The 20,816-nt window shown below is 39.4% G+C and overlaps 1 protein-coding gene across 6 annotated transcripts in view; it reads left to right on the top strand.

Moving 5' to 3' along the window:
- Positions 1-20,816, top strand: part of RUNX1T1 (RUNX1 partner transcriptional co-repressor 1) — a 132,612-nt gene that overhangs the window by 59,369 nt on the left and 52,427 nt on the right. For all 6 annotated transcript variants that reach the window (XM_019796851.2, XM_019796850.2, XM_034668296.1 and 3 more), the window contains 2 exons: positions 15,855-15,992; positions 18,061-18,302. In XM_019796851.2, coding sequence (XP_019652410.1) covers positions 15,855-15,992; positions 18,061-18,302 — 380 coding nt within the window. Of the gene's footprint in view, positions 1-15,854; positions 15,993-18,060; positions 18,303-20,816 lie in introns of those variants that run through there.

Raw genomic sequence — 20,816 nt, 5'->3', positions numbered from 1 at the left:
AACACATTCAGCGTGGGGCAGAAGGGGGGATGGGATAAAAATATATTCCCTCCACTCGATTGCACTGGTGTTCCTGCATTTCCTCCATCTTTCATCCTTTGCCTCAATTCAGGTAATTCTGATTCACTAGCCCATGAAGAAAAGTGTGTGTGTGTGTGGCCGGCTGCTGTTACTAGTCATCAGCATTACATGGATTAGTTTAAATGACTTACTGCAAATTTAGTCCCAGAATTACACATTTTGGGGACCAATGTGAAGGTCCCGGCTTTGAGTGTAGGTGGGTGTCACAGTATCTTTGATATCTTTCTCAAAGGGACAGGATAAGAGTTCCAGACTTCTTAGAGGTGAGCAGAGTAGAGGAAGGTACGAAAAGAAAGACTCTGAAATTAAACCTGGCTGACTTCATAATTTTGCCTAGAGTCAGCCCAAGGAGACATATCAAACATTATCTACCAGGGGAAAAAAATCTGTTGTTTTCTTGCATGTCTAAGCTTGTACAACTAAGTTCTTGTTTTTCAAAGAAAGAAGATGAAGGGTCTGTGGAATTTTTTAGCAGCCTTCAGGAACTTTCCTGAGATGCCCTGGCCAGTACTTTTGAGAAGAGAAATGCACTTACTGAGTGCTTGTTTGACCCCTCAAAACAGAGCTTCCCAGTGTCTTTACTCCATGCCAGTCAAGAAATATTGACATTCACAATCCCAGTGGACTTCTGTGTTGGACTTCTATTGTCCTGTTCCAAAAATTCTACCACTTTGTTTTTTAAGGGAGCAGTAGTAGTGATAGTATCATACAGGTAATTTCGGATATATCCTAATTTGAGTTATTGTTAGTAACAAGTTAATAATAATGTGGTGAAACTTGACTGAGAACAACTTCCTGTGTATTTAGACATTTATTACTTTTGTGATTAATTTATCTGACAAACAGTGTCAAGAGGTTGTGTTTTTGAAAATGATCTTATAGATCTCTGGCCAGCAACATTTTTCATTTGTGTGTGGAATGGATGGTCTTTGTAGTTGTCCATCAATGTTTGGTTTGATTTTCCTCCATTATAATTCTTCGTGAGCTCAGAGAAGACATCTCTAGTGCTATATGAAATATAAATGATTCCTAGTAAATGGATGGGAATTTAGACTGTCATCTTAATTTAATAACATGCTTACCCACATTTAAAGTATATATACAGATGAAGCTACGTTAAGGACTTATTAACTTGAAATTATTTATGTATCTAGTTGAGACATATCCCTGGAACTTAAGGTGGTGCGTTAATTGTAAAAATGTGTCATTCAGACTGTAGCTATTCAGGATTTTATAGTTCTAGGTTCCCCAATGGTCTTCCTGAGATTAAAAGGTATGCAGGCTTTTAAAGGGTCTTGAAGTAAGGGAGGTGAAAATAGACTTACTCAGATGCCTTGGAATATACACATGCAGTTATTTCTTTAGTAAATGGAACTTGAGCTTTTGTCCTTTGGGAATATTTATTAGCAATTCATTAATTAGGGCACCTTCTTGGAATTACTTTATTAATTTAAATAAGGTTATGGGCCTCCATGAAAAATTGTATTATGCAAAATGTTAACTGAGGCAGCATCTATTAAGAAATGATGAATGTGAAATTCATACAACTGTACAGAGTTTATTTTGATCTTATATTTTCATATTATGCTAAGGAGAAATATCCACTTAAACACATACCTTCAGTTCTCAACTGGTTTGTAAATATCATTGTATGTAAAGAATTTGCTAATAAAATTCATAGGCAGTTCAAACGTATCTTTGGGAACCCTGTTAGGCGACTTAGCTTTTTAGTGGAACTCCTTTATGTGTAGGGTTCTGTTGATGGTGCCTGGTGCTCCTTGAACGCTTTATAAAGAATTTGATCATTTATTTGGGGATTTTAGTCTAACAGTGCTCTGGCAGACCTGTGGATTCTCTCACCCCATGACCTGTAGGTCTTTTCCTTTCTGTCTGCTACTGTGTGTGGACTTCTTTGTTACTAAAATAGCATTCATTCCTTTATTCAATAAACACTGATGTTAGAGACTGCTAGATGATTGGGATTCTGAGGTGAATAAGGCATTTCTTCTACCTTTGTGATGTGTTCAAGGGTTTTCATGTGCTGCAGCCCCATAGAGTACCCCACCTCCTGGACACCCCCTTTCGGTCGTCTTGAATCCCAGTTTTTCACTCTTTCAATCCAAAGCTGAACAGTCTTGGTAGAGTTCCAATTAAAATAAAGTATATTGTTCCTTAAATTTTTTCACGGATCATTTCATTCCTAGAAAAAGCTAGGTGTGGTGTATTTTACCTAAATTGCTTTTAAGGTGTACAATTATTTTGTGAATCACTCACCAAGAAAAAAAATGCTTCCACTAAACACTTATAGTGCTTAGTGTGTTGACTGCATGGTTTTGTAGTCCTTGTCCCAGCATCAGAGATGTTATAAGGAGAAAATATGAGGGTCTTAGAATTGTCTAAATACATTGTTAAAACCGAGCCAAAAATATAAAAGAAAGAGGCTTTTCATAGCATGACTATTTGATGGTAATTTGAAAGCTTTGCCTCATTGTGAACCACTGACTTGAGAGATAGCCATTCTTAATATTCTGATATAGATCCTTTGTATACATGTCCTTCCAGACTTTTACTTACACACAAACACACATCCATCCATTTATAACTGTCTTAAAATAGTTTTGTTTTGTTTTTTTCTAACTAGATCTTGTAACTATTTCCCTGACTCTGTATATTTCAAGATCTTTCCATGTAAATATACGTGTCATTAAGTTGCGCTGTGTGGTTCTATTAGAATTTGAATTGCCAAATGCCCATTGTTGGACAATTCGCTTATTTCCAGTCTTCTTCAATATAAATGTCTTTGTACACTTGATATTGTTTATTTAGGATCATTTCCAAAGAGTGGAGTTGCTTTATTAATGGATATATGTAATTTGGAAACAATGGATACATATTACCTATTGTCCTGTAAGAAAATTGGTATCATTTTGTAAGAGCATGCTAGTTATAGTGTCAGTTTGTACTGTAACTAATGCTATATTGTCATTTTAAAAAGTCTGTCAATATGTTAGATGAAAAAGAGTATCTTGTTTTAATTAAAAAAAAAATACCAGCGAGGTTAAACTTTTTCCCCGTTGGGTTATAGATAATTTATTTTTCTTTTGTACAATTCCTCTTCCTACTCTTTTACAACTTTTGTTAGGCTTTTCAAATTTTAGTTATTGATTCGATGGAGCTCTTTATATAACAAGGATATCAATCCATTGTTGCCATGTAACAGATATTTGTATCCTGGGTGCCAACTTGCCTTTTACTTAGTTTATGGTATTCTTTGTTATACTCAAATTTATTAATAAGTGCAGTTCATTATGCCTTTCTTATCAAGTTTAGAATCCCTTTCCTAATCCTAAGGTTAAATAAGTATGTATATATACTTATAAACTTAGTGTATTACCTATATATTTAGTATTTTAAAAATATTTATATTAAAGATTTTATTCATATGGAAATGAATGGCTTTGGATATATGGTATGAGAAAGGGGTTTGCTTAATTTTTTCCAAATTGTTGTCTAGTATTTCCTAAGAAAGTTTGTTGAATTGCTTTATCTTTTCCTAATATTACAAGTCATCTTTATCATATACTGAATTCTTAGATAAATGTGTGTCCGTTTCTGAGCTTTATATTTTTCTGCTTCTTTTAAATTTTTATTCTGCTCTATTGGTTATTTCTGTACCAGTAGCACATTGTTCAAATTATTATAGTGGTGGTGCATTTTAATAAATGCTAGGCTGCATTTCCTCATTACACTTTATTTTCAAAGTTTCCTAGCTATTTTCAATTTCATTTCAGATTGACTTTTACATTTGTAAAATTCTGGAAAAATTCTATTGGTATTTTGCTTGGGATTGCATTATATCTAATGATTACAATACTTACAAAATGAGACAGAATGACATCTTGATAATTTTTTGAAGAATAGTTTAGAGGGTGCCTGGCTGGCTCAGTCAGTGGAGTGTGCGACCCTTGATGTCAGGGTTGTAAGTTTGAGCCCCACGTTGGGTGTGGAGCTGACTTAACAAAAATAAAATCTTTAAAAAAAAAAGAATAGTTTAATACAGACTATTTAAGGGCCTTCTGTGTGTAAGATCCTTGCTTAGACACTGGAGATACAGTTGAAAAGATAGGGACCTTCATCTTTTATCCCAATCAACTTTTATAAATGGAGAAAGATTTTAAGTAGGTTGTGTAGTGTAGGCATGTTATAAGATGATTTTGTCAAATTCTCGTATTAGAAATACAGCTCTAGAAGCAAGGGGGGGGGCATTTGTGCAGAGAGGAACTGGAGGTAGAGAAAACCCTTCAGAGGCTCGTAGATTCTGAAACCCAGGCCAGGGGGGAACTAAGGGTGGATCCTAAGTGTATTTGGAAGTGGAGCTGATAGGATACAGGAAATGGATTGGGCGTACAAGGAGAACGGTGTGGAGGGAGGCATCTGAGGATGATCGTGGTGTTTTGGGTTTGGTCGGCTGGGGGGAAAGTGATGCTGTGCCCAGAGGTTGATATACAGGAGGAGGCACTGATTTCCTAAGGCAGATGTGAGGTTTGGTTCTAAATACAGCTGTCAAGGGGTTGTGAAGCAAGCTAGATGACTTGTCTGGTTCTCAGGAGAGAATCCTTCGCCTGGAGATAGCGTTGGCGGGATTTGTTGCAGTAGCTGAGAAGGCCTGCATCAGAGCCTAGAGGGGAGGAAGCCAGTTCAGAAGAGGAGGTGAGGCCCTGGCGGAGAGGAGAGGCCAGATGCCAGGAACATTCACTAAAACTCCTAGGGACGACTGGGAGAATGTTGCCGCAGGAGAAAAGGAATAAGAAGCGGCCCAACAGATCAAAGGGTGCTAAGAACCCAAGTAAGATAAAAGATTGAACAGTATTTTGGATGAATCACTAGAGTTTGTGCCTTTTGTTGGAGGAGCTTGGGTGGCATGGTGTCCGCAGAAGTCCCATGGACGGGGGAAGAGGGTATAAAGAGGAGGGGTTCCATTATTATCACCCTTATTTTGATATTTCTATCACTGAAGAAACTTCGAAATCCCTCTTAAGGAGAATAAAGAGTATAATCGCTTTGCTGTGCTTGTACCTTCAGATCTGTATTTTTAAATGGAAAATGTCTGTATTTATGCATGGTTGTACTAGGTTCTCGGCAGCATACTAAATTCTGGGACTGAGTTGATGTATGATAGGAGATGAAATGCCATGCTCACTGCCATTACAGAGCATTTTGTCGTCTGGGAGGGGGTGTTAGACAAACGAGTAATTATACAATTATTTGTAATAGTTGCAATTAGTCCTATAAAAAACAATTAGGTGATACAGGAGAGCTTACAGTACAAGGGGCTGGGGAGGGACCAAAGACGCCTTCCTTGAGTAAGTGAATTTGAGCTGAGATGGGTTTTCCAGGCTGATAGGCCCTGAGGTAAAGTGAAGTTTGCAACCTATAAAACCAGTGAGATGTGAGATGAGATAGGAGAGGCCAGCAGAGACTAAATCTGTCTAGGTTGTAGGTCATTTAAAGGGTTTTGGATTTTACCCTGAGAGTGATGATAAACCACTGAAACACTTTAAAGAGGGGAGTAACTTGATCCGATCATTAGAATGTAAAGTTCCTGAGGGCAGTGATTTTCCTGTGAGTCCCTTGTCTTTTCTCTGTGTCTAAAACAGTACCTGTTTTAGATGGCTTCGTAGATGGCTCAGGTATTTTTGGATAAATGCTTTTATTTCAGCGAGTGATTAGTTTTGTGTTTAACAAGATCATCCCACCTGTTGTGGGATAAAAGGATCGCAGCGTAGGGTGAAGGGTTTTACCAGACTAGCTTCCGAGAAAGTCCAGGGGAGCCATGGTGGTGCTTGAGGGTGCTCACGGCGATGGAGAAGCACATTTAGGAGGAAGAATAATTAGATGGTGACCCATGTGCAAGACAAAGACATTCAGGATGTTTTATGTAAGAACAACAGAGTCTTGCAGGGATATCTCTAAATAAACTGTGACTTAACTTATCCCGCCTTTCTCCAAATGATTCTTCCTGCTGTGTTTTGGTTTTGGTTTTTAACATTACCATGAACTTCTAGATTCCTTCTTGCTCAAGGTTCAGTTTTATTTTACTGCCAAGCTCTGTGAATTTGACATAGACTATAAAAATGTCCCCTGGATCTTGGCTATGTTCTTAAGAGCCACTTCCATGCTGGGTGCCTGTATTATTTCTAGCCTAGACTATTGCAAACCAGAACTCCTGCTCTCTTGCCTTTCTTACCCTATTTATTCTCTGCTCCATGTATATCCATAATATAAGATAGAAATGAGCATACCACTCAACTACCTAAAAACTCTCAGTGCTTTCCCAGTTGCCTATCATGTGAAGTCTAAACTAACAGTACTGGTTGTTTTTTTAAGAGCCTATTCGATTAGATTCAACAAAGAGTCATTTGAGCTCCTGCTCCTTACTTGTCTGCGATTTAGCCACAGGTACATGCCCTGTGTACCTTCATCATTTCCTGCCTAGATTCACTAGCTTTAACCTGGATGTCGGTACCTGATGGCCCTGGCTGTGTGTGCTACGCCCTGCAGCAGCTCCACAAGCCTTCTTAATGGCCCTTCACGTTGGCCGTAAGACAGATCTTACTGGAGGAAAATTGTCCACACTTAAAAATTGTGAAATGTTTGGATCACTTATTATTTAATGATTTTTCCCCACTTTCTGGAATAATCTGCAGTTTGGCAGCAGGGTGTTCTGTAGATACATGTGTTCCGTTTATGGGCCCTTGGTGGTGCCTGTGTCTTTCTCTGCTCTTTACATAAGCAGGAGTTACTTTTCGGTGCATTTGGGTGATTTGGTTTTTCCTGAAGTATTTTTGTCACAGCCATTCGGCGAACATTTGGTGGCTGCCTGTGCCAGGGGGTTCAAACTCTTCTCAAACAGGAGACTCTTTTTTTTTCCCCCCAAAGGAAATCTTCCAAAGAACACTCATGCATAAAGCCCCTCAGTGTGGAATGGTGCTGGCTGAAGTGGGGTAGCTAAACCTGGGCTGCACGATAGCTACGTGGTGTCCTCCAGTAAGTGGTTCTTAGACTTGGCAGCAGGAGTCACAGGAGTAAAGGTGGTGACAGCTGTGGGACAGATGACATTTCTAAGGAATTAACATGTGGAGGTAATGCCTAAAGTCCCCCTGTATTCACATGACCAGTGGTCCTTTTCATACCTTAGGAAATTAGTAATTGAGTTTTCCAGCAAGAACCACCATTTGGGTACTCATTCACGGTTATTGCACTTTCTCTTGGTGGTCTTTGTCATCTTTGTCAAAAAGTGAGCAGAGTGGTTGAGACTATTTCTTGCTTCTACTACTTAGCATTTTTCCCTCCGTGTACATGGGTGTGTGCTTCCGGTGTGTATCTCTTCTGCCTTACTCATCCTTTGTCCACCCTACGTAACCATAGTTCCTGATACGTCTCTGGCTGTTTTGTCAGCAACTAGCTTTGCTTTCTAGCTTGTTTACTTTCTTCATTCGTCCAACAAGTCAAATGCCTACTATGTCAAGCACTCTTCTTAATGCCATGGAGGCTGGAGTTAACAAACAGGTAGAAATTTCTGCATTCTCAAAGCTGACACTGTGGTTGGGGAGACACTCAGAACCAGGAGAAATACGTCAAGTACTAGCTAGATAAATGCTTGAGAGGAAGGGAAGGGAAATTCCCATTATTGGCCCCATAAGGACGTGACCCAAGCATTACTGAAACCATGTTTTCTAGAAATAGAGATAGATTAGTATGGATTCAGTTCATTCTTTTGCCTGTCTTCCATCTTAACCCAAGTTCATGCTTTTTAAAGACATGAAGTTGGTCTTCAGGCTCTCCTCTCTGATTCCAGATTAGCTGCTGGCCCAGCCGCCGACTGGCTCGTTCCAGGACTGAATCCTTGGCCTTGTTCTCATTCGTACAGTGCCTCCAAGTGTTTACTAATTTCCTGTCTTCCTCTCCCACTCTATGAGAGCTGAGAGCTCACTTGTCTTAGTCATTGGGTTTTAAGCTATTGTTTTTTTCTAGCCTTAACCACCAAATGAAATCCCATTCAGAAGCCCAATTTATTAAACAAGTGAAAGATCTGAATGGGATTGAAGGTGTTTAGGATGAAGCCAAAGGCCCTCCTCATCCCTGCTCCTTCAGTCTGCACTGTCATCTCTAGGGACTCCTGCCATGGAGCCATGATGCTAGTATGACACTGTGGTTTTGTCATGACAGAAGCATTCCAGGGCCGAGTTCTCTAATAGGGCAGCCACGTAGCCACAGCTGTTGAACTCTTGAATGTGGCTAGTGTGACTGAGGAACTAAATTTCAAATTTTGTTTAACTTTAATTAATTAAAATTTACATGGTCATACGTGGCCAGTACAGTAATTATTGGATGATGAAGTTCTAGTATGATGCTAACTCTCAATTTAACATTTATGGAATGTGTCTTTATTTCAGTTTTCTAGATCATGTATAAAAGAACATTAGTTTTAGATGATCATGAACTCTGAGAAGGCCTGGAATGAGTTCTGGCTTGTAATCTTGGACAGATTGTCCAACCCCTCTAGGCCTCAGTTCCTTTTTATAAGACGGGCAAATCTGTAGTACCTTTTCATAGTGAGATTTAAAAAGAGACAAAGCATGCAGAGTTTTTGGTACAGTGCCCGATTTCTAGGTGACTTAATCCTAATTAGTTGGTCTTTGTATGTGTATTTTTTTGCTTGTAAAAATAAAACATTCTTATTGTAGAACATTTAAATAAAAGAAAATAGCGAGAAATTAAAAATAATGTGTAATCCCACCATCCATAGACAAGCAACAGAAAAACTTGTGGAATGTAGGAAAAAATAGTGTTTTTGGTGCATAATACGTTTTTCTCTTCGTTTCGAATGTGCATATGTATGATTGCACAATTACTGTAAAAGGAGCTTTCGGTGACTGTGGGTTATATGTATATAAATTGCCTTACATAGCCTTTTTAAAAATATTATATAAAAGGCCTTTAGAGAATATGTTGTGATTACTGAAAGGCTGGTGAATTCAATAATTTGCTGGTGTTTTTTTAGATTTATCTTTGGTGATTAAATGTTTTTAGAATATAGAAATTCTTTTTAGAATTCTTTTAGGATGATAGAACAAAGATGGAGATGATTTTAAGTTAAATTTATCGTGTCTCTTTAAAGTTCGGGAGTCTCAAAGTTGTGACTATAGACATCCCTTGTGACATTATAGCAATATGTATTCATTTAAAATACTAAACGTATCGAGCACCTTCTGTGCATCAGGTACTGTGCAGAGTGATGAGACTATAAAAACAAGGAAGATGTCGTAAGTATCCTTGAATAAATTATGATCTGGGGGGAGACTGACTTGGTTCTCAATACAGTGCCGTCAGTGCTACAAGAGGGATCTAGACAGGGTAATAAGGGGCGAGCGTTTAGAGAGCTGCATTAGTTCAGTATTGAGTTCAGAGTTCAGAGGTGGGGGTGGGGGTGGAAGGGAGAAGTGAAGATGAGTCTGGAGCAGTTATAGGAATCAGATGGGTCCCAGAGGTCTTTGAATCCCCTATTAAGACACATGGACTTTATGCTTAACAGTATAAAAGCTCTTTGAAGATACTAAGGAGAGAGGGATTAAGATGGAGGAGTAAGATCGCTGATCACATCTGTGACATATGTGGTGAAATGACCTTGCGATTTGGAGCGTGGAACAGAGATGAATAGTACAGGGCAGGGAGACCGTTCAGTGGGCTGTTGATTAGACCACGTGAGCGATGACGGATGAGGAGGATTTGAATCCAGGCTGTGGAAGGGAATAGCCCTCTGGATGTTTGGATGTAGAACTTGGGAGGGGTGGTAGGACTAGAAGTACAGGTATAAGTCATCCACAGAAGGTCCATGGGGTGACCACCACCACACAAATGAAGTCACTAAGGAAAAGGTGTAGAGTGAAAATTTGAAAAGGAACCATGAAGGAACATTGGGGGAGACACCAGTGGTTATCACAGAGGTAGAGAAAGGTGAGCCGTAGAAGAGACTGACGAGGAGCAGCCAGGAAGGCCTGAGAAGAATGAGGAGAGCGTTGGAATTGGGGACTCCCGGGGACCACGATGTTTCAAAAGGGAGGAAGTGGTGAAAGAGCATCAGATGCTACAGAGATGTCAGCTAAAGGACCCAGTGTTTGTTGGATTAATAAGGAAGAGATAATTGAAGAGTTCCAGTGGGAGTTAGGAGGCGATCTTGATGCTACTACACTATTATTTTAGTCTGAATTCTTTGGTTTCACGTGAAAAGTAACTCGAACTAGGTTTTAGGCAATGGAGTGATTGACGGCCTAGAATCTGTAGCTGGTTCAGAAGATCACACTGTAGGAATTTTAGAGATGCACCTAGCCCGGAGGATCTGGTAGAACGCAGACTTTTATTCTTCAGGATAATCTCTTGCCATTTCTCATCATTTCTTTCTGCCTGTTGGTTGCCTTATTTTTCATGAAATACCTGCTTGCTGGACATGGAGGGCAGTAGACAGTGCAGTTTTCTACCTCTGCAGTGGGATTGTTATTCTTCCTTCAAATCTGTAGGTAAAAATGTTAGAGAATGACTGCTTTTGTCCATCTTGGATGAGGTGCTGTGCCTGAGCCAGCTGCTGGTATCTTGGTACAGGTCATGAAAGAACATGGTGACTCCCATGGTAGTAATGAGTTGAGTGGGTATGGCAGGTCCGAGTATGGGGAGGGAAACTTTCAGGCAGAAAGTCTCGTTGACATCCACTGGAAGTACAGGAAAGATGGAGTGGGAAATGAGGAGGAAGCAAAAGTGAGTGTAGAGTACTCTTTTAGCCTGGGCTATGAAAATGAGTGTTTTGATGGTAACTAAACAGGGACAAGTGGACATTGGTGGGGTTATTTCATCACCAAATCGTTGGTAATGAGGACTGAAAATGTTTTTGTAAACAAGAGGTGGATGTTAATTGTCATGTTTGTGGGAAAAGATTTCTATGCAGACACATTCTTGTGGACATTCTTGTGGACATAGAAATTTATGTGAACAGAGGAAGTCTGGTTATAATCACCAATTTCAAAATAATTGTGTGGTCCCTTTATTGTCAGATTTATGTTCTCTGGGTAGTCTTCTTTGTGTTTGAAATGAACATAAGCCATATCTGTAGAAAGAAACCAGAGAATATTAGATTTTGCAAAAGATCCCTGTGGTCGTATAATCTAAGATTCTTAATTTAATGGGTAAGAAAAGTAGGCTCTACAGAAGTAAAGTGAAGGAATCACAGATATAACAGTGCCTATCAGAAGAAGAGAGTCTGTTTCTTCCTTGGGTCTCTGATTAGACAGTGAGGAAGTCTTTCCTAAAACTTCTTCCATAGACCTCCTTCATGACCCCTTGTCCAGAATTGGAGCACAGCCCTTACCTCTGAAACCTGTTGCTGATAAAGGGGAATGTGACAACCTGATTAAAAGAAGAAGGATCTGCTCCCCAAGAATTGTGCACCTGAGCCAAATCAGGACTTTCCAGCAAGAAAGAAATGGAACACCAGCACAAAAAGAGAGGCAGAAAAGGCAGGGAGTGCCAAGGTGCCCTGTACAGAGAAAGCATAGATGTGGGGGAAGGACATTGGAAGTAAAGCCATGAGTGGATCACAAAGCCGCGGGCACAAAAGAGTGGAGATCACACATGTTTGTGCCTGACATGAGTAGGCACGTGCCAGGGTCCTGCTGAGGCAGAGAGGATGTATCCCTATTCTTATGAGGAACTGAGGCTCCAGGTAACTTGCCGGAGGACCCACTACTAAGGGTTGAGTCTACATTTGAAAGCAAGTACTCTCTTAACTGGGGAATTCATCTGTTATTCCAAATAGTCTTCCATTGTATCATTCCATCATGCGTGAAATGTTAGCATTTGACTTTTATTCTCAGGTGTTATTCAAGGGTTCTGAGTAGGAGTGAGCATTCCAGGAGTGCTCAGTGGGGAAGTGAGATGGCAGCCTTGGGAAGCCTGGATGGCCACCATTCCGGTCTGCAGACAGTTTCCTGGAATGTCTCACACCCAGACAGTGGAGTCACTAAATGATTCTGTTGTCAGGCCTGCATTTGTTGTATTTTCCGTAAAAATAAAAATCAAATTCTGTACCCAGTTTTGTGCCTCCCTAGCTGCCTCCTCCTTTCCGTAGTAGTACTCGAGTTCCTCTTGGGCTACTCCCCTTCATTGAACATCTTGCCGCTGACTCAGATCGGACTAATTCTGCATTAACTGCTTAATTCGCCAAGAGGTTTCTCAATCCATAACATGTCCTGGATGTAGCTGCTGCTTCTATTCTAATTGCCATGAACTCAGAAAACGATGTTCTCTCTACCAACCCTGAACTTCTATTTACACGAATCATCTCTAGAATAGTATGTAAACAAGGAAAATATAGAATGCCTAGTCTTCATACCTTAAAAACACATCTGGAACTGTTTGAACTAACTAAAAGTAAAATAAGGGCTATGGTAGATTATGCCATACCTTTTCTTTTTACTTAAAAAAAGAAAACCGGAAATGGAAACCGCACCACTTCGAGAAGGCCTTGACACTGAATTGGGTATTGAAATGGTATCAGTAATGTATTTATATATGCCACATTTTCTTCCATGTTTCAGCCTTCTTTGGTACATATGTGTTGGATATTGGCCAGGTGAGTTGAAATGTTACCACATAGAGGAGATCTTTATTTAGAAGTGGTGTGAATCGTTAAGGTAGACGTAAAGTCAGTCTTTTTGATTACACATACCTTCCTGCTCTAATAGAGATTGTTTTTCTTTCTTTCTTTTTTTATCATTTTGTGTCAGTTTTTCAATAAATGTCAGCATTCCCCTGCAGCAACTAAAAATAGAAATTACATCTAAGAACAGTGTAATTTTCATAAACTTAAAAAATTACATAAGAAATATTCTAACTTAATATTGGTTTTACTGTATCTTCTAATTTGAAGTGGAGTGAAATACTTCTGTGGTTGAATCATAGCTCTTTTGCTGTTTGTTATAAAAGTTTCAAGAATATATATTTCAAAATGTTTTTTTTTTAAAGTAATCCAAAACAAATGCAACAGAACTCAGCATACTTGAAACACGTTTTCTGAATTTATCTTAAATCTCTCTACTCCAGAGGGTTTGTGTGTGTGTACGGGTTAGGCCTGGCTGGTTCCTTCCCCATCGATCCCCATCCTGGATTGATTGCACTGAACAGCCCAGAATGAGTTACATATGGTCCCACTTTGTCTAAGTTTGTAGGACCTCTGGGTTGGAACTCCATTTGATCAGAGTGAAGCTAACCATCACAGAAATCTGGCTAAAGTCAAAATCCTAAATATATACACATATACATATATTCCAGTGAGAATGGATATATTCCTGTTAGGATCAGTGGTGTTTTTTGCTATTTATTGGCTCAGTGGTTACTGTTCTTAAAGTATCGGTGTCATTTCAAAGATCTTAAAAAAAAAATCACTCATCTCCCTTTTATTGTTGTTGTTGTTACTATTATTAACATCATCTTAAGTTTGAAGAGGAAACCCTGTTGTCAGTTTTATAGTTCCTTTCCTTTTTTCTTAGCATCGGCAAACAGAGTAGAGGAACACAGGGATTAAGATATGTATTCCAGTTTAGGTTTTTGCTCAGGAGGTCCATCGAGGCAAGTAAGGTGTAGGGGCTGTGCCTACGGAGGCTCAGCGTTTTTGCGGGTAGACGAAGCCATCCCTAGGACCTTTCTCTTCACATAGGCTCTTTTCTCCCTGTGTTGGTCTTTTCTCTCTTCTCTTTTCCTTCCGTTGCTTTATTTATTTATTTTTGCATTATTCCCACTTCCCCTTCCCCCTCTTGCTCTTCCTTTCTCTGTCTGTGCAACCACGTGCTTCAAATCTGTGTATCTGGACTGCCTTCTCTCACAGTTCAGCGTGAGTGTTAGCAGAATGAAAACCAGATGGACCAGCAGTTCCCACTGTTATCTCCCAGCCGACTCTGGCAAGCCTCCCTCTATCCCTCCTTCCTTGGCATGACAGAAATATTTGCCTTTATTTAGGGAGACTTGTATTTGCTGCCGTACCTCTACCCTCAGCTGCAACATAAGCGGAAAGCTATTTATTCCCTTGTTGCTGAGGTTGGTTGAGGTGAGTAGACTGTGCAGGGATTTTAACTGTTGAAGAAGCGGTTTTAAACCTGCCTAACTTCTGTATTTTTCTAGAGTAAGGGTTTTATTGATTCTGGGTGTTAAATGCTCTGGAATTGCCATATGAAGATGAGTTTTGAACAGGAAGATAAAGGTAGAAATGCTCTCAATGGTGTGTTTTTACCATCATTTCACTCAGAACACGTATTTACTGAAGAAGGGACATTCGTTGTTTCTCAGCCAGCAGTCGAGATTAAGAATTAGAGACCCGGCTGCTAGGTTATCAAAATGCTGTTCTTAGAAGGATGATTATGTTTTTATTCTTCTATCACAGTTTCCCTTATATGGTATCAACATTATTTCAACTTTAAAATGTTATGTTCTGTTGCTACCCAAGTCTTACGAATCGGCTCTGAATATAGGTGTGATCTGGGTTTGGAATTGCCTTAGTAGTAGTAGTTTGGATTTTCCATTTTTAAAATAGAGACTTTTAAGTAATTTTTGAGAATTTCTCCCTATGGTTATCATAAGGTTTTAAAAGACTAATTCTTGATCAGTAGTCTGTGTTACTTTTCAAATAGTCCAAATGGGAAATATCTGCACCTGAGACTGTAAGAGGCGCCTCAGACATTTTGGGGGGGGGGTGCGCACGCATGCACAGGCACACAGTGTTTGTAGAAAATTGGATCTGAAGAAACAAATGAAACCTACTTTTTTGCTAGAGATCTGTCGCTTTGATAAATAGATTTGAGAAAAAAACAGCTTGAAATTTCAAAGGAAAGAATCTATTTAGTAGGAAACAGTCCCGAAGCTCAAATGTTCATTATTGGGTAATCAGGAGATTTCTCCATATCTGTCACATACTCATGAAAAGATACAGGGAGGGCCTTTAGTTCTTTTTAGTTCTCAATTTGGAAACTTTTCCATTGTTATTCTGAGTGAGATTATTAATTGAAGTATTGGTCTCATGTTTTTAAGACGGTGGGTTGTAAACTCACTAATTCTGAGTAAATTAGTTTACCTTCATTGTGTAAAACACAGCATTTACGTAGTGGTGATTTTTCAAATGGCAGAGCGACATTGAAGTGAGAGGTGTATCTGGGAGACATAACCCGCTTCACCTAATAGGCCAGAAAGTAAGCGTGAAGAGGGAATGGCAGGTATTATGAAAAAATCATTGCAAAATGCTGGCTCCTAGGCATATCTCACCTGCATAACAGAGCTGCAGATTTGTGTCGTTTCTGAGCTAAAGGGTTTATTACCATTCTACTTCCCCATCTATTTTTTAGCTGTTGCTAATGTTGGCTTCAGCTTGCAGTGAAGTTGTGCTGGTGCATATAACACTACCAAGGTAGCATCTGCCCAAGCCAGAAATAACAATAGGATGTAAAATAACCCAGTTACAAATGAGGTCCTGCCATCTGTGCTACACCTTCTTAAGTGGGGTTTGGATGATAAAGTCCTGATTTAAACTTCAGTAGATAAGCCTACTTTATTGATAGGAGATGTCGGAGTTCTTCTGTTCACTTGTAAAAAAGATGAACCCCACTTAAAAAAAAACAAAACAAAACAACGAAGGTGCTTAAGGAGGAAAATAACCTGTTCATGGTGGCGTCCTCCAGATCGGACTGAGAAGCACTCCACGATGCCAGACTCACCTGTGGATGTGAAGACCCCGTCTAGGCTGACTCCTCCCACCATGCCCCCTCCCCCCACAACTCAAGGAGCTCCGAGAACCAGTTCATTTACACCGACGACTTGTGAGTAGGCATTTCTGCATTTCCTGTTTACATTTTGAAGTCTAATTTTTTTTTTCCTGCAAATAAAAATTAAGGGAAAATAAGATCCAGCATCAATGTGTTACACAGAAGAGCAGCACCCCTCCCCCAACCCCCTCCAAATCGTTCAGTTGCTGGTTGAGTAGCTATTGAGCCTTTGCAGACATATAGCATCTTGGGTGTAGTTTGTATGACCACCAGTATTTGCCTGCCTTTTCATTTTTGCCTCACAGTTGTAGTCTGCTTTGTTTTCCACGGTGAAGAATACTGCATTCATTGGGTCTGCAACTCCATTTGTTATCACCATTAACTTTCAGTTGACTTAATATGTAACTCCTTATTTTAGTTTGTGCGTTTTGACTTGGCACATGTTAATACCCTACAATTATTTCCAGGTCACTTCTGATCTTCTAATACCACTTTCTTCTGTTATTTACAAATGATAGTAAAACCTAGCATACTTAAGTTAGAAGGGCTATTGCTCTAGGCAACAGTTGCATACAGAAAACTTCCTGAAAAAAGCAGCATCTTTCTGGTCTTGAACCTGTCAGATGTTGATTAAACCTTTCCTCCCTTCCAGCTGAGCTCAGGCCTTGTGTTCGGAATCAGTGATGTGTATTGCTTTTTGTGTTGTCCCAGGAAGGGACAGAACATTCTGACTGAACAGCAACTTCTCTTCCTTTCCTGTATATTCCAGTAGGGGTAGTGGATAGCTTTGTTTTCAATCAATCTCAGGATCCTGGTTAAAATGGTCATAGAGGATTTGTGAAACTAATAAATGCTATCGGTTGCAGATAATACTATTTACAGACCACGTGCCATGAAGCCTATATGAATGAAAAATAACTAAGAGGCAAAAACAGATAGATCCCTGGGATTAGAAGGGATTGGCTGAATACACAGCCCAGGCTGTTTACGCAGCGTCGCACTGCCATTTAAAAGACCTTTCCAAACGTGGAAGGAGCAGGAGGCTGCAGTGGTGCCGAGTTATAACCCTGTCATCTTGTATTTGGTTTGCTGTTACCCAAAGCCACAGGGATAGGCAGATGTCTCCTGTGAGAGGAGCAATCATTCCATGACAGGTTGCTTTGGTGCTCATTTGGGACAAGGGACCATTTCATTCTTGAAACTTTTAAGAATAATAGAGTACTTAAGACATCCTCAAACCCCTGTTGATAATCTGTCAAAATGATATTAAAAAGATGGGTTTGCTAAAGATGAGTTTGTCGAATTAATTGATTTAATATGATAAAATCAACATTTTCTTTAGTGAGAAATGTGCCAAATTTTCTAGTCTTGTTCTTACGAATTATCTTGATGTTCAAATACATTTTATCGGAAATGAAGTTATCACATTACCACCAATCCATGCTATTAGTTGGAATGAGATGTCCCTTTTCGAAGTCTTGAAATAACTCTTTGATAATTACCATATCCATTTGGCTTCTTATATAAAATTTGCATTTTCCCTAAAGAAGTGGTTCAGAAATATGAGGGGGAGAAAATAGCCTTCTAATTGGGTGGTATAAGGTTAAAACTTGAAAGTCTTATTTCTATAAACACAGCTGTCAGTTGTGTGTACAAAACATGATTAAAAATGTTCAGTGATAAATTTAGTCTCCACCAAATGTACACTTTCTCTGGGGGAACAGTTGAGACAGGAATGGTCCCGTTATATTGATGTAAGCCCGTGACAAAAGGCTGACATCCCAGCGCTGTTTGTTGTGTGGTTGAAACATTTCAGGTGGTTGGCATATGTGCACATGGGAGGCAGGGCTGTCCCTGTGTTACAGCCGACCCCCATGTATTACCAGCTTCCGTGTAGAAAGACCCTCATGCAGGGTGAGCAGTCAGACCCATTTAGTTACACAGTGCCCGAACCTGTGGAAATCCTGTGATGCCAAAGCATTTTACAGCAGAGTCCCAACAGTGGTTAAATCACAACATCCACCCGATTTAAAGGGAATGAAGCTTGGTTATGATTTCCTTGTGCATATTCCCTGTAAATTTATTTATTTATTTTTTCTTTCTGATTTTGTGCTCCTGACAGTAACTAATGGCACGAGCCATTCACCCACAGCCTTGAATGGCGCCCCCTCGCCGCCCAATGGCTTTAGCAATGGGCCTTCCTCTTCTTCCTCTTCTTCTCTGGCTAATCAGCAGCTGCCCCCAGCCTGTGGGGCCAGGCAGCTCAGTAAGCTGAAACGGTTCCTTACGACCCTGCAGCAGTTTGGCAATGACATTTCTCCAGAGATAGGAGAGCGAGTCCGCACCCTCGTACTAGGACTGGTGGTAAGCAAACGGAAATGAGCCCAGTTGTCTGGGGTAAGGGATAGTGTGCGTGGGAGATTCAGAATGCAGACTGTTCTCCCGGCTGTTTTGTTCTAATATATGCTACACCTGGAGATTGCATGTAAGTCTGAGAATTCTGTAGTAACAGGGTTCTCAAGCATGCATTATGTATGGACCCCCACCGTGGTTTCTTTTACTATTTGACTAAAGAAGATAAGGTTCTACAAATTTATTATTTTCTTAGCCATTAGTTGTGTGTGTGTGCATGTGTGTGTGTGTGTGTGTGTGTAAAATTCCATAGGTATAACCTCTTGGCATGACTAGTGGCTTTCCACAATGACAAAATGTTTTTGTTATGTTAATGATTCACTTAATCTAATTGGGTGCTCATTTTGACCTAGTTGCTTTGAGAGATTATAATCAGTCTACATGAACAAGGATTTATAAGCAGGAATACATTCTTCTTCTGTGTATTTTCATTTTTGAGGCTAATAACATTTTTAAAAATTTTTATTGTGGTAAAATCTACATAACATAAAATTGACCATTTTAACTGTTCCCAAGCGGATGGTTCAGTGGCATTACCTGCATTCACATTGTTGTGTAACTGTCCCCACCATCCATCTTCAGAACTTTTTCATCATCCCAAACTGATACTCTGTACCCATTAAACAATAATGTCCCAATTTCCCCTCCCCCAACCCCTCCTAACCACTAATTGTTTAAAAAAAAAAAAAAAACCAGTTCTTTGTTATAGGTAGAATTACTTAAACCATTAGTTTGAAAACAGAAGTGTTGATTTTGGCACATGAGTCTATATTCTGCACATTATCACCCTGGACATTAGAACATATATCATTTTGGGGGGTCCTCCATCACTTTTACACATACTGTGATTTTCTATATAAGCAGAGGATTTTTATTTAGGAAGGCAATTTTCCCATAGCAAACCGAGTCATGGAGAATCTGTGAGTCACATATTCAGCCCTTATGGCAGAACTCAAATTCAGGTGACAGGCGCCAGTTTCCTTTCTCTTGAAATAGATCATTCATTTTTGTGATGTGGATGTATCATGGGCAAAGCCATACTAGTTGCGTTTTTGCAAAAGAAGCCCCAGAATTAAAGCCTGGGTGAGAGTCTAATGCAGTAGACATGCTTCAGATCACAATAACTCACATTTGACAGAGATTTTGCAATTCACTTTTTTTTAACTCTTACCTCCCTCCACTCTGCACTCTTAAGAACAAAAAGCTGTTGCGTTTCCCACAATTTGCCAGCTCCACCTTGCTCTCTTCCAGGACAGGAAGGTGATCGCCACGGAACTGTGTCAGCATACTGCAGTTAATTTTGTCAATCACTTATCTTTTCCTTTTTATTCATTTCTTGAATTTTGCATAATAGTCTTTGCAACTCACAAATAAATTAAACCTAAAAGCCACGGAATAAATCCAAAGGAATGATTGTGTTACATAAATGGTGAATATGTTCTTTGTAACAAAAAATGTTTTTTTGAGAACTGTTTTATAAATATGATATGGTCTCCAAGAGTGGTTTCCATAACTTCAGTTACAGAAAAATTTGGTGACTTTAAGTCAATTTTCCACATATTAAAAGTGGCATACTTTTGAGTGCAATACTTTTTTTAAGATACGCATTTATCTAAAAACTTTAAGAAGATAAGTTAGGGGAAGGCGTTAATTAATGGTGCTTTGCATGTAATAGGCAGGCAGTGAAAATTTTTCAGAAGTGAGTAGAGAATGGATTTTATAAAAAATTTGTTATTTGAATATAGTCGACACAATATTACATTAGTTTCAGGTGTACAACATAGTGAGTGATTCAACTTCTCTGTATGTTATGCTCTGCTCACACCAAGTGTAGCTACCATCTACCACCATACAACACTGTTACAATATTATTAACTATGTTCCCTATGCTGTGCCTTTTATTCCTGTGACTTCTTCGTTCCATAACTGGAAACCTGTATCTCCCACACCCCTCTTCACCCAATTTCCCATTTCCCCCACCTCTTCCTTTTTGGCAACCAGCAATTTGTTTAATAGAGAACAGATTTTTTTTCTTTCCTTTTTTTTTTTTTTTTTTTTTTGGAGCATTTGCAAGCTTTTATGCATGCCATTTTATTTAAATCTTGGGACTATCCTTAGGGGTAGTGATTTTATACACATTTTACATGTGGGGAAACTGAGGTTTACAGAAGTAAAATATACAGGGTGACCCAACTGTGGTGACAGGCCTGTGACTTGAACTCAGGTAGTCATTCATAATGAATCACCTTATGCTGTTAACTTAGATGGAGTTAGAAAAACTGTTAGTAGGAACAGGTTAATGCACAAAACAACTGGCATGGCTTTAGAAAACAAGCCATTGAGACAAAATGAAAAAAAAAATGGACTCCCCGATCTCTGTTGTTACAGATAGAAATTTAGTGTTGATTCATAGTTTCATGTGAAGATGTTTTGAGTTTAGAGGTATGAAAAATTTAGAATTTGGTG

Source organism: Ailuropoda melanoleuca, chromosome 9, assembly GCF_002007445.2.
Source record: "Ailuropoda melanoleuca isolate Jingjing chromosome 9, ASM200744v2, whole genome shotgun sequence".
Lineage (NCBI taxonomy): Eukaryota > Metazoa > Chordata > Mammalia > Carnivora > Ursidae > Ailuropoda > Ailuropoda melanoleuca.
The sequence above is the reverse complement of the archived record's forward strand: the minus strand, read 5'-3'. Positions and strand labels throughout refer to the sequence as shown.